Source organism: Geotrypetes seraphini, chromosome 12, assembly GCF_902459505.1.
Source record: "Geotrypetes seraphini chromosome 12, aGeoSer1.1, whole genome shotgun sequence".
NCBI lineage: Eukaryota > Metazoa > Chordata > Amphibia > Gymnophiona > Dermophiidae > Geotrypetes > Geotrypetes seraphini.
This window is the reverse complement of record NC_047095.1, coordinates 29032655-29046742: the sequence shown is the minus strand read 5'-3', so window position 1 is coordinate 29046742 and position 14088 is coordinate 29032655. Positions and strand designations below refer to the sequence as shown.

Here is a 14088-nt window from a genome sequence, read left to right as displayed (position 1 = left end):
AAATCCCAATCATAACCAACTTAAAAATCAACTCTATCAATTACCCTTTGCAAACCACCCTAAAACTACTAGGTACGACTATTGACAGAGGCTGCACCATGCAACCACAAATAAACAAAACAATACAGAAATCTTTTGCAATTATGAGAAACCTTAGACAAGTTTGAAAATTCTTCGAAAAAACACAATTTCAGCTCCTAGTACAATCTCTAAACTTAAGTATCCTAAACTACTGCAACATCCTCTACCTCCCCTGCCCTGCAATAATGATTAAACAACTACAAACAATTCAAAATACAGCGCTGAGACTCGTCTACTCATTGAAGAAACATGACCACATTTCTGAGGCATACATCGATTCACATTGGCTTCCAATCCAGGAAAGAATACAATTTAAATTCTACTGTATACTATTTAAAACCATAAACGGAGTCAGCCCAATCTACCTAAACAACCGCCTCATCCAAACTACCTCTACTAGGCATAGAAAAACACACACCCCATTTACCTACCCTCCAATCAAAGAAGTAAAACGGAAAAAACTATATGACGGCCTACTAGCCACTCAAGCAGCAAAAATAGATAACCAAATCTCCAACCTATTGATAACAACCCCAGACTACAAGATGTTCAGAAAGGAAATAATAACTATACTCTTAAAGAAATCCCTTAACAAAGCTTAATACCACGAATACCCCCTTCTTACCATCACCTCCCTTACCCCTGATCCTACTTATCCCTCTCTTGGAAATGACCTCTGATCTAACTTTGTAACCCTTCTTCCATAACTCTTTTGTATTCCGCTTTGAACCGAAAGGTAATGGCGGAATAGAAATCTGTAATGTAATGTAATTCAAAAAGGCATGGGATAAACACACAGGATATGTAATTAGAAAACAAATGGTAAACAAAAAAAAACCCAACAAAAACTTAGTGATTTGTTTTGCTTAGATTGCAACTCCTGCCTTGAATCTTCTAGTGGATGTCTCCAAGTTTTGCTGACTTCTAGGAAAGATTCTACTATGAATATCACGTCTTTAAGTGGAGGAGGTTTGCTGTCCGGTGTGAGGGCAAGGCCCAACATCCTCTCTTGCCCTACACTGAAACTGCTTGAATACCTTCTACACCTCTGAGACTGGTCTGAAGCCAACTTTTTAAGGGTATACCTCAGTGCAATTAGTGTTTATTTTGTAGACCAGTTTCTCTCAAAATGTTTTAGCTCTGGTACACTAAACAGAGCAAATGTTTTTTTGTGGCACATTATAATTGAAATTATACAATTGCAAAACCAACAAAAATTAAATTATAATTATTTAAAGTTCTTTAATCTATGTATGGGGTAATTGTAACAGTGTTGAAACTAAAGTAGATAGAATAGAAATGCTAATCAATACAATGGATATGCTTGTTTTTGAATACAAATTAACTCAAAACACAGCTGTCGATGAACAGACATGCATTTCATCATCCACCATCTGCAGCCATTCTCTTTTTTTTCCCCCCAATTTAATTTCTGTCAGAGTTGAAGATCCAAGTTCCCAAAGATAAGAAGATCCAAATGGTAACAAAGCCTTGATTGCTTTGTTGCACAAGTTAGGATAACTAATGCATATAAAATAAAATTACTTGCCATTAGTTTTCAAGGACCAATCTTGTCAAAGAATGATGCTTGTCTGGTGGTTGTATCCTTACGTGCACACACTCATATTGACGGACTCTTGTGTATGTAACATACATGTCATCTATTCTAGTGTATACTTATGAAGGGAATTTTTAAAAATAAAGTAAAATTATGGAATCTCTTGTGGCACACTGCATGAGAGACACTGGTGTAGACTGTAAGCACATCTCAGGACAAGTTTTAGTTGTTCACTTCTTGAGAGGTTTGCTTCTGACCAGAAACCTCCCATGAAGTCTCCACCTCTGTCATGGGACCTCAGTTTTGTCCTAGCCCAGCTGATAAAAGCTCTATTTGAGCCACTGGATTCCTGTCTATTGAAGTAGTTGACCTGGAAGGCCTTTTTTTTGTGTGTGGCAGTTACTTCACCTTGCAGGGACAGTGAGCTTCAGGCCTTGGTAGCAGATCCACTTTACACAAAATTTTGTCACAATAGAGTAGTTTTCCACACTCATCCCAGGTTCCTAAGATGGTGTCAGAGTTTAATCTCAGCCAGTCTATCGTACTGCTAACATTTTTTCCCAAACCTTACGCCCATCCTGGCAAAAGTGATCTGCACATTTTGAACTGCAAGCGAGCATTGGCTTTTTAACTGGAGCAGACTAGGCCCTATAGACAGTCCACCCAGCTTTTTGTTTGTTCTTATCCCAACAGGATTGGGGTTGTCATTGGTAAATACACTCTTTCCAGTTGGCTGGCAGACTGCATTTCTTTTATGTATGCCCAGGCTGGGCTAACTCGAGGGCCATATTAAGGCTCATAGTGTCAGTACCCCATTTGAGGTAAGCTTTCACTGAAGAGATTTGCAAGGTTGCAACATGATCTTCAGTCCACACATTCACACTCCACTACTGCCTTGAGCAGAACACTCGACACTATGGTCGGACAATCCTCTTAGGCCCATTTTATTCTGTTCATGCTGCACCTTCACAATGGCGTATATATGTTTCAAGATGATTGAATTTTTGGGCTCGCCATTGTGAGTCCTTATTGTCCTAATGTTTTCAGGGATTAGCATTTAAACAATCACTTCTGATTCTGTGTCATTGCAGCTTCAATGTATATTATTGTTCAACAAGCCCTTAAAGATCAAAAAAAGTTTCAATAAAAGTCTAATCATAATTCACTTTAGTTTATCATTTACAAACAAATTCATAATATACATCATTACCTCGCATCAACTCGCCACTATATCTCGTCTTTCTTCCGATGTAGTTCAGCTTGGTGCAAGGATCAAAATGGTGCCGACTATTTCAAAAGAACACCATCAACAAGCAGCCAATCAATGAAGATTACATCACATTTCTGGCCAATCATTTACCAATCATTTACTTTTTAAATAATGTTACTAATCTAATTGATAACAAGGTATATTTTTTAAAACAGTATAGTGATTGTAATGGCAAATATGCTGTTTATGTGCCCATGCATGAAAGTTTGTTGGTAAGATTAACAGAAGTTTGAAGATGAGATTGAATACACAGGTCCAATTTAAAGAAGTGATATTTTGAAGCACCCCTTGTGGAACACTGCTGTGAACATCAGCACAGTTTTGAGCAGGGCTGTGGAGTCTTGAGTCGGATACAATTTTGGGTACTGGAGTTGGAGTTGTGGGTACCAGAAACTGAGGAGTCAGAGTAGAAGGATTTATCTACCGACTCCATAGCCCTAGCTTGCTATGTTTCATTATTGATCTCGTGGGAGAAAATATCAGAGGAGGAAACTGGGAGAAGATTTTGTTACAGAGGAGAACAAAGGCGGATTTATAGATTGAAATCATTGCAACCAAATGGCTTGAATAGTCATATTGAATGGATAGGTTTTATGTGAAATAATTTAACATTTTTTGAATGGTTATTTCGAGCATTAGAAGTAAACTTATGGCCAGAAATGTGAAGTAAACTTGATTGATTGGCTGCTTGTTAACAACATTCTTTTGAAATAGCCGCCGCCACCATTTTGGCAAGCTGAACTCAGAAGAAAGCCAAAGAATAGTGGCAAGTTGATGTGAGGTAATGACGTATATTATGAATTTTTATCTTTAAGGGCTTGTTGAGCAATGAGATATGTTGAAGCTGCAATGAGAAAGTGTAGTCACTCCAGAATCAGGAGTGACTTTGTTTCAATGCTAATCCCTAATGAAACTGGAAAAGTGAAACGGCAGCGTTCCCATTGGGATGAACTGAAGTGTGTGTGTGAGGAGGGGAGGGTTTAAGTCCTTTTTTTCTTGAATGAAGATTTGATTAGCAGTTTCTAGTCAGCAAATGTGAACCGATGAGAAAATTTGTTACCCCAGTAAATACATGATTGTAATCAGTGTTTGAGGTTCACTACTCACTTTATTGATTGCTGTCTGAATGATTTGTTTCATTGATTTTGCTCAGTGTGTTGAGATAACATTTCACTTATGGCCATGGATAGGAAAAATAAAAAGATTGTCCATTTTACCACTGCAATAAAAATGGCCTTAGCATGCAGGAAAACGCAACTTATGGGAGCTAGCTCAAAGCTCACTTTCTACTGCAACCCTTAGAAAATTTGAATTTCAAAAATGAAGATTTAAACCAATAAAATGAACAGAAGAAATTTTAAACTAGTTTTTTTTGTAAAATATTTCAGACTTAGCAAGTAAAGCAGATGCACAGTATTTTGGGAGACTTGTAGCACAAAACAAAGATCTCTATACAGCAATATTATTTTGGCTATCACTTATCTTTTTGTGATTGCCTAACAAATCAGAATTTTTAAAATTTTAAAATACCTTCTAAATTAGAGATGATTTTCTTGGTTTTTAATTCTATTGGTTCAAATAGTTAATGCGTGTGTGGTGGTTGGTTGGTTGGATTTTTTTTGGTTTTTTTTGTTTGTTTGATTGTTTGTTCTTTGTTTTAAAGTCTGACCAGGAATTAAGAATAACTCAGAGTGAATTTGACCGTCAGGCAGAGATTACCAGACTTCTTTTAGAAGGAATCAGCAGTACGCATGTGAGTATTTTCTAAAGGAAAATAAATAAATCTTTGGCTTTTGGTCTTGGTGTAAAATTTATAGCTGTCAAACTGAAATTGTAGAGAAGTATTCCAAAGTACTTTAGCTGTCCACAAAGAAAAATTAGATACTTTTAGTGTGCTATGAGGAAGTGCTTTTGGAAACTTTTTGACATTTTGCAAGACTTCATTTTCAAAGACAGAACTGCTTGTAGTTTGTGAGCTATGCCCACTTCTTCTCTTACTGTAGTCATTAGTTAAGCAATTTTTTCAATTTTTGAATCTTCTGCAGGGATGGAATATATGAATTCTTCAAGTTAGTGGTCTGATGGTTGTGTTCAGGATTACATCTAGCTCTGTGACATATGGTTTAAATGGATGCAATTGAAGCAAGCTATTCAGAAGGGGTTCCCTGACTGGTGCAACTTAAAAAAAAAATCAGTACACCTTGCCGGGTCTATGTTTCCAGACAGATTTTCAAGGACATCAGGCCACTAGGTGATATAAATTATTATCAGAATATTTGGCAAAGAAACCTAAAGCAAGTTTAAGAGACATTTGGAGCATAGAAACAAAGCAGCATATTTCTGCTATGCAATGGCCACGGATTTGGACTTGGAGAATGAGATGTACAGCATCAGCATCTATGTGACAAACTGGGTTCTTTTTGTGTTATAGAATTTTTTTGGACCCCAGTTCATTTACAAAAGTTGGATAATTCAAAGTCTAATAGATGCTGGCACTGTCATCTTGAAGTAGAGACACAGGATCATTTGTTATTTTATTGTCCATTGAAAACAAAAAAAACTCTGGAGTGATGTTCCTAAATGGACTTTATTTGAAAGTGTCAAAGTTCCAAAGGTACACTGAAATCATCCACATAAAATAATTTCATCCACATAAAAATAAATCATCCACATTAAAGCCTTAAAGGACCTAGTCTTCTTCAGGGGTCCCTGGGGGTCCTATAAAGGTGAATAAGTGGGAAACAATTATGTGGTAAACTGAAAGTGAGACACTGCTTGCATTTGCAATAGAAAGGGCCATTGTCCATTGATATTCAATTTTTGGAAATCAATATGGGGAAAAATTAATATGGTACTTGGTGTCTCTATTCCTTTGTCTTACAACGTGGTTCTATTTAAGACATTGTTGAAATCTAAGAGTCCAATTGACCCACACACAAGTAGACTTCTGATTGACGGGGGTGGCATGCAATTGATAACCAGAAACTGGAAGAACTGGGATAAATTAAATTTTTCTTTTTGGTGGGAAACACTTTCTGCCTCTTTTACAAAGCCACTCGGCAACAGCCTTGAAGCCCTTTAAATCACTATGGGCTTCGGGGCCGCTAGCGCGGCTTTGTAAAAGAGGCTGTTTGTATTACAGGTATGAAAGAATGAATGCAGAACCATTGGTAAATAATAAAAGGTTTAAAGAAATATGGGATCTATTGGAGGCATTTGTTAAACAAAATATTGATTATGCACCTTCGGAGGGCTCTGGAAAGGGTCTCTTCCCTTGGGAACGCATCTCCTATGAAATCACCAGCCCTGGAGGACTTGGAGACTGAGCCCAAGGCTCCCACCCCTCCCCCGCATGCAGAATATGGATGCTCCTTAGCCATCCATCCAGCGTAAACCTGTAACATCAATACAATGCAATGCAATACAATAGTGTCTTATTTACCACAATTTTCTGCAAGGAATCTATATGCTGGTTACATTAAGATTTAGATGAAGTTCTTGAGTTACATTGTTAGAAACTTTGTTTTAGAAGGAAGGAGTAAAGCTCAGTAGAGCTCCGTATAAGCCCTTATGGGAGGTTTTCCTTCTAGATCTTAGTCAAGATGGCGTTTCTGGTGGCGATTACATTGGTTTTATCTCAGGTTGATGTGTACAGTTCCATCCCCACTTTGGCAGTTTATTTGTTTCAGAGCAGAACTGAATTATAGTGTCAGGGATTTTTCCCCATTTCCCTCCTTTTGGTTATGTCTGTCATTACAGTGCTACTTGGTTGCTTTTGTACAAACTGAAGGGGCAGGAGCAGCTTCCTGGGAAGGAGGCGGAGGTCAAAAGATGATTGAGAGCATTCTACAATTGCAGGCTCAGATGCAAAACCATAGCATTTAGGACCACTAGACACATCTACAAGAAAGATTATCAAAGAACCTAATCTTTCATTGTAATCTGCACCGTGCACAATTCTCAACAGAATGCAGGATAGATTTGAGAAGCTATTTGCTGCTCTATATGTATGTGATGAGTATCATTTTCTGTAAGCAGTATTGCATGTTGATAGCTTTAATATAAAAAGGTATGTCTCATTTCTGAAATGAAAATACTAATGTCCTAGCTGAGTAAGTTTTTGTTGTATTTCAATCTTGGCCATTGTTCAGCTAGTTACATTTTGTGCTCTGATATTTTATACCAGGTTTTTTAAAAATATTTTTCTATCACAGCTGTCATAGTCGAAACATAGTTGATTCTTCCTTTCTTCTAGGCACATCATCTCCGTTGTCTGAATGACTTTGTAGAAGCTCAGATGACATATTATGCACAGTGTTACCAGTATATGCTGGATCTCCAGAAACAGCTTGGAAGGTGATAATGTTTACCTAGAACCTGCTTCCTATTTGTATTGGTTCCTGAAAAGATTCCTGCCCTTTTCTTAACAAAGTTTCTGGGATCTCAAGTTGGAGTGCTACTATTTGTAACCACCATACAGACAGGGTTTACTCAGAAGTGAAAAGAGAATATAGTTGCTTCAGGTAGATTAGGAATCTAATCTAGTATTGGTGAGTCGCACAAACCTAAGCAGGCTCTAGAGTCTAGGCGACTTGGAAAGGAAAAGGGTAACTAGGGCAAGGGGAAGCAAAGAGGAAGGGGGGGAAGGAAGGAGGAGAAGACCTAAAGATATTAAGCAAAAGAATAGGAGTGTAAGGTGATCTTATAAAGTTAATTATCAAAGAGCAGAGTTTTCAGTTTTCTCCGGAATTGGGCATGGTTGGTTTCTGTTCTTATTGACTGCGAGATCATTCCAGATTTTGACTCACAGGAAGGTGAACATGGTTCGGAAGATTCTTTTGTATTTAATCACTCTAAGATGATGTCACTAGTCAGTGATACAAAGGGATGGGAATTCACACTGAATAAATACCATTTCTCGTTACTTTCCTTTCATATTGCAAGGAATTTTTTGACTTCAGTTCACTTGATTCATGTATACAAGAGAAATAATGTGGATGGGGAGTCGAGTGCATTTGCTATATAAGTGCATGTCTGCATACACCATTTTCTATTTATTGTTGAAAATATTTAAATAGAGCTATATTAAGTAGAGTGCTGCCTGGCAATTTAGCTTATAGTTGGGCATGTAGGTAATTCATCAGCTGATCTTAAGTTCTGGAATATTTCGCATTTGATCTTTTGAGTTGAAGTTGGAGTAATCATGAAAAAAGAAGAAAAAAATATAAATAACACATATTGCTGTTTGAACATAATTTTCTTTAAAACATTTCACTAAGCCACACAGCAACAGCCCTGAAGCCCTTTAAATCTCTTTGGGCTTCGGGGCCGTTACCGCGCTGCAGCCGCTAGCGTGGCTTTGTAATACAGGCCCTAGAACTTTACATATATATTAAATTGGCAGTTTTGGTGAAAAAAAGATGTATTATGTGTTTATACATGCTTGCATAAATGTCCATTGACTGTTTTTCTCTCCGTCTTCACTTTCTGCCTTGCATCCATCTTTGAAAATAGAACAAAACACAAAACTAAACTAAGCCTTAGGTTTAACAGTAGACCACTTATCTGAAAAGGTCAGTTCAGCCATAACATTTGCCACTCCAGTAGAAGCGAGAATCCTTGCTCCATGCAATGTGTTATGATTAAAATTCAAGCACCTTTCCAGCGACATTGTACCGCTGCTGTGGCGCCTTGCTGAAGAGCTTATGAGCACATTTAAATATTCAAAAGCCTTTAAATGTTATATGATCATATTATTTGAAAAACTTGCCCAGTATTGATGTGAGGGTTCTTTTGTGTTATGTTCTATTTTGAAAGTATTGCTTCCTCAAGTGGACTGTAATTTGAAATCCCCGGTTTGTTTGGATCAAACTTGCATCCATCTTTGGCATTAACATTCAGTTTTTCCATTTTTCTGCTTTCTTCTCAAAATCTACATTTCCATGTCTTTCCTTCCCATCCTAACTCTCTCTCCTTCCCTCCCTATCCCCCCCCCAGTGTAACATTTCTCTTTCCCTTCCCCTTCCTCCTTTCTGCCCCCTGCAGTCCATCTCCCTTCCTTTCCTCCTTTTTGGGCCCCCCTCCCTATCCAACATTTATCCTTCCTTTCCACCAGTCAAAACATTTGTTTCTCTCTTCCTCCTGCATGCTTCTCCTCTATTGCTCCTTTCCTGAACCAAACAGCATATCTATCCCTCTTGCCCTCTCCCTCCCTCTCGCTCTCTCTCCATCTTGCCCTCTCTATGAGTCCAACACTTTCTGTCTCCTGCACGCTTTCTCTCTCTTGTCCAGCAATACCCCTTCTCCCTTCCTCCCCCTTGCCCTGCAGTTCCCCTTCTCCCTTCCTCCCCTTGTTCAGCAAGTACCCCTTCTTCCTTCCCTGATCCCCTTGTCCTGCAGTACCCCTTCTCCCTTCCTTCCTCCTCTGTCCAGCAAAACCTGTATTTTGCAGCTGCGGTCTTGTATCTGATCTCGCACTCTGGGCAGGAAGAAAGGCACTGGCATCAGCTGACTTGCAACTTCCTGCTGCCGTTGCGTATGTCGGAACTCTTGCCTTCACATATCCAGCAGATACGCGAAGACAGGAGTCCCGGCATAAACGATGGCAGCAGGAAGTTGCAAGTCAGCTGACGCTGGTGCCTCTCTTCTTGCCCAGAGTGCAAGATCAAGTACAAGACCGCAGGCTGCAAAATAGTATCCGGAGGGCTGCAAGCGGACTGTTGGCCGCGAGTTTGAGACCGCTGATCTAGAGTATGACTGGCCTAGTGAGTTGGAAAAAAGACATGGTAAAAGTCTACTTAGATAGCAAGGACAAACTGTTTCTTTCCCAGCCAGCATTCAACTCCCTCAAATAACTTTACCTTTGGATTTTATTGTACAATTGTTAACTGCATCACCTAAGGCAAATGAATAAACTGTTTATGCTGTTTAAACCAGCCCACAGCTGGCTGTACCCTATCATATCTCTCCCCTTGCTCTCTGGAGTTCTGGTGCTATTCACCCAAATACAGTCCAAATTAGAGAAGCAATAGTTCAAAGCAGCATGGATGCTCTTGTTTGGAAGATGCCACTGCTCCATAGTAGAGGTCTGCACGGGAACGGGGATCGCGGTAATCCTGCGGCTCCCGCGGGGTTCCCACTGGAATCCCCCCTAACCCAAGGGACTCCCATGGGGACCCCCCTCTGGCCCACGGGATTCCCACGGGGGACCCCCTTCTAGCCAACGGGACTCCCACGGGGATGGAAGGCTTTGGAAGCAGGGTTCATCCATATAATATAATGGACACGTCAGCCTTAGTAAAAGAGGGAGTTTATTTATGTTAATTACCTGAACAGAAAACAAAAAAAAGGTTCCACCAAAGAGATAGCACAAGGAAAACAGCAGCGCAAGCACAAAAGAAACTGGAATTGATGATCCTGTCAGAAGTAATTGCTGCTTTTTATGGGGACGGGCGGGGATGGAGGTAATTCGTTCCAGGGATGGGTGGGGGATGGAGAGGATCCTGACGGGGACGGATGGGGACAGAGAGGATCCTGGCGGGGACGGGTGGGATTTCTGTCCCCGCGCAACTCTCTACTTCACAGCTGAAACATGTGGATATTCCAGAGCTGCTAAGTTAACCCATTCCAGGAGGGAAACTTCGTCCAGGTCTAGTTTTAAATTTACATCCCAAGTCCATGATTCTATCCACTGACATTGGTGCTGCAGGTCCCATAATGAATGCATGATGATGAGAGAGGCAGAAATCCTGAAATGGATAACTTGGCAGCTCTGATATTCAGAGTACATGTTTGGTCCAGTCTTCTGCTATTTCACCTGTGGACAAAATGTCATAATCCATCTAGAGATGTGTTTTAATCCTTCCTCTGATTTGAACCTTCTAGTGAGCAGCAAATTAATGCTCTGACTGTCAGCACTATAGCAACATGCATGTTTAATTGTGATGCATTTTTTCAAATATGTCCAGAATAACTTGCACTACAATAATTATAAATGACTCTGAAAATTTTAAGCATTGTAAAAACCATTTTATTAAAAAAATGTTTCAATGTAGATGGCAAAAGCCATATCAGAAAATTGAATTATTATAGCTATCTTCTTGAGTTTTGTTTTTAATTACTCATTTTACTAATTTTGTTTAACAGCTTTCCTTCTAACTTCCTGTCGAACAATAATCAATCTCTGTCCTCTGTGCAAAATGTTTCAACCCTCTCTGTCTCCGTGTCTACTCCATTGCCTGTTGCGAGCAGTTCAGCAGACTTCACTGAACTGAAAGCTTCCAGTGGCAGTAGGAAGGCCAGAGTTCTCTATGACTATGATGCTGCAAACAGCACCGAGTTATCGCTTCTAGCAGATGAGGTGAGTGTGCAGACATGGATTGCTAGGCACAGAAGTTAAAAAAAAAAAAAAAAAAGTCGCTTGGATATAACCAGTCTCGAAGTTGTTTAGTACCATGATCTATGGGTGGGATTTGAGCAAAAAAGATAAAACCAAGGATCGTCTTTGAATTATTTCTGAATATATCTTACTCTTGTACAGGCTGTTTAGTGGCAGTTTAGCCTTTTGGATTAATTAGGTTGAAACATGCTTTTGAAATCTGCCGCAGTTAGCCTTCTGCAGAACATTAATGTGACTTTCAGAGATGTTTTTCACTCAATTTTATTCCATACATTTTAATAAGAGTGCGAGCCCTTCATTTAACAGCATGCTATATGGAATACTAATGTGTCCCACCTAGTTATTCTCATTACCTTGTCCTTTTGCCTATGTTTTGTATAAACATTAGTTTCCATTGAAGTCAATTTGAAGGCATGACAGTCTATGCAAAAAAAAATAATAATAATGCATTTTTGTTGTAGAAAGAAATTTGTTCTGTTTCTGACCACTGAAATTGTGATTCAAAATTTATTTAGTATGGGTTTATCCTATAAGATATAAATTAGAGAAATTGTGTATTTTCTGACAATGCTATATGTATTTCAAGACAACTCTGAAAATGCACATACACTTCCCCCTCCCCATTCGCGGTTTCGTCAATCGCGATTTCACATATTCGCGATTTTTGGGGGAGGGGGAAAAAAGAAAAAAAAAACCCACAGTTTAGCCTTCCCCCGGCGTCCTGGCCTTACCTGGTGGTCTAGCGGGCTTTTGGGGCAGGAGCGATCTTCCTACACTCCTGCCCTGTGTAGATCGCCAATAGGAAATGGCTGTGGGGAGTTCCCGTTGTAGTCTCGAGAGACTACAGGAACTCATGGCAGCTATTTCCTATTGACGATCTGCACGGGGCAGGAGCGTAGGAAGATCGCTCCTGCCCCAAAAGCCCGCTAGACCACCAGGTAAGGCCGGGATGCCGGGGGGAAGGCAGGAGGGAGGCAGGGGTGGGTCAGAGCCGGACCAGAAGATATTCGCGGTATTTCACCATTGGCGGTCCAGCTCTGCCCCTATCCCCTGCAATTCGGAGGGAGAAGTGTACCATTAACTAAGGTAATGCTAGTCTTGTAGCATATGTATCCATGCATCTTGCTTCCTCAATTTACCTTCTACTTCAGAATCTCTGAACATTGCATGATGATTGGGGGTTCTTGTGTGTTCTTATGACTAAAAGAGGTGGATAAATACATTCAATAAACAGCTGCAAGCCTTGAGCACCATTCAGAATTTCAGGTTAATCAATGAATTTGCAAATTCATCTTTGAGGAGATTTGTTTGCACAAATCTCCTCAATGAATTGTTTGTCTTGGTGTTTGATTTGGAAATGCCTACTTTCTTTCTATGTGTGTGGGGGTTTTTTTCTCTCCAATAGAATAACCAGAGTCCAGTGGCTAGATGTAACGAAAGAATTTTTACCAAAGCATATATTGAATATTGTCTAATGACTAAGATGGTAATGAAAAAGGTATGATCACAATAGTTGATTTCCCTGCATAGCACAAATGGTTATGTTGTATTATAAGGAAAGGTGATTTGAATAACGATTGATAGGGGTAAGTATGTTGCACAAAAAGGCAGCAATTTGCATAAAAGCAGTTTGTACACTTGTCATACATTTTCAAGAAAGAGAATTTCTAACCATGCTTTGATTAAAATACTCTGGTTATATTTGGCCACTGGATTCCTTTTTTTGCTTAGACTGTCATGGATCCTTGGAATGTACAGTATAATATATCTTTAAGCTTCCTTCAGTAGAAGTTTATTGTACTGAAACCTTTAAATTCCTTGCAGGAGTCAGAATCTGAATCTCCTAGAGCAAAAACTATCATTTTAAGGCACACAGGGGGGCAATAAATTGTTTGCCCACTCAGTATGTCTGTTAGGCTTTTAAAACCACAAAAAATATGTTCAGTAAAATTATTTCTTGGAAAATTTAAGTAATGACTCTGTTCTTATTTTTTAGGTGATAACAGTGTATAGTGTCCTTGGAATGGATTCAGATTGGCTGATGGGAGAAAGGGGAACTCAGAAAGGCAAAGTGCCTATTACATATTTAGAGTTGCTAAACTAAATGAATGCTTGAATGCTTTTCTTGAGACTGCCAGTTATGGAAACACCATATTTATATGCAATTAACTTTATATATAAAGCATTTGCGTCTTCCATGTTATGTCTTAATACCAGATATCAAAACCTGACCATACATTTCTGCCTGTCAATACTGTTGCATGATAAATACTCCAGAACTTCATATTTAATTTAACAAGTCTTATGTTAATGTGCCAATATTTATGGCTTTCTACAGAACTATCAGTTTCCACAGAAGTTTTCACTAATAAACTTCATCTTTTTTTGAATAATTTAGTATTGAAAGCAGGGAGTTCTGTTTTCTACTGGATTTTTTTCATTAATGGCAAGCTTCTTTGTGTAAAATAAATTTATGTATCAATGCCAGTCTCTTGTCTAATTCTTTGATACAAGGTCAAGGCAGTCCCTGCGTTACAAACGCCTGACATAAGTACAACTTGTACTTAACCACAGTCGTGGCTTCATTTGCTTTCACTGAGCATGATTTCCAGTGCCATAGACTCCTACACTTCTCCTTCAGTAGATTTGGGAATGATGCATAGTCACATTAAAAACAGTTGTGTGGCTGTGCATGCTGTACCTTAGAGGGAAAACTGGTAGGGACAGTTGGCCCTTTTGTCACCTGGGAGCAGAGGTAAGCAGCAAGAATCTTAATCTACA

General features: G+C 39.2%; 1 protein-coding gene across 1 annotated transcript in view; it reads left to right on the top strand.

Annotated features, from left to right (window-relative positions):
- The window catches only part of SH3GLB1 (SH3 domain containing GRB2 like, endophilin B1), a 63139-nt gene extending 49345 nt beyond the window's left edge, over positions 1-13794 (top strand). Inside the window, exons 9-12 of the mRNA XM_033916844.1 lie at positions 4573-4662; positions 7165-7265; positions 11055-11268; positions 13304-13794. Coding sequence (XP_033772735.1) covers positions 4573-4662; positions 7165-7265; positions 11055-11268; positions 13304-13411 — 513 coding nt within the window. The 3' untranslated portion in view covers positions 13412-13794. The remainder of the gene's footprint in view (positions 1-4572; positions 4663-7164; positions 7266-11054; positions 11269-13303) is intronic.
- Positions 13795-14088: the final 294 nt, after the last annotated feature.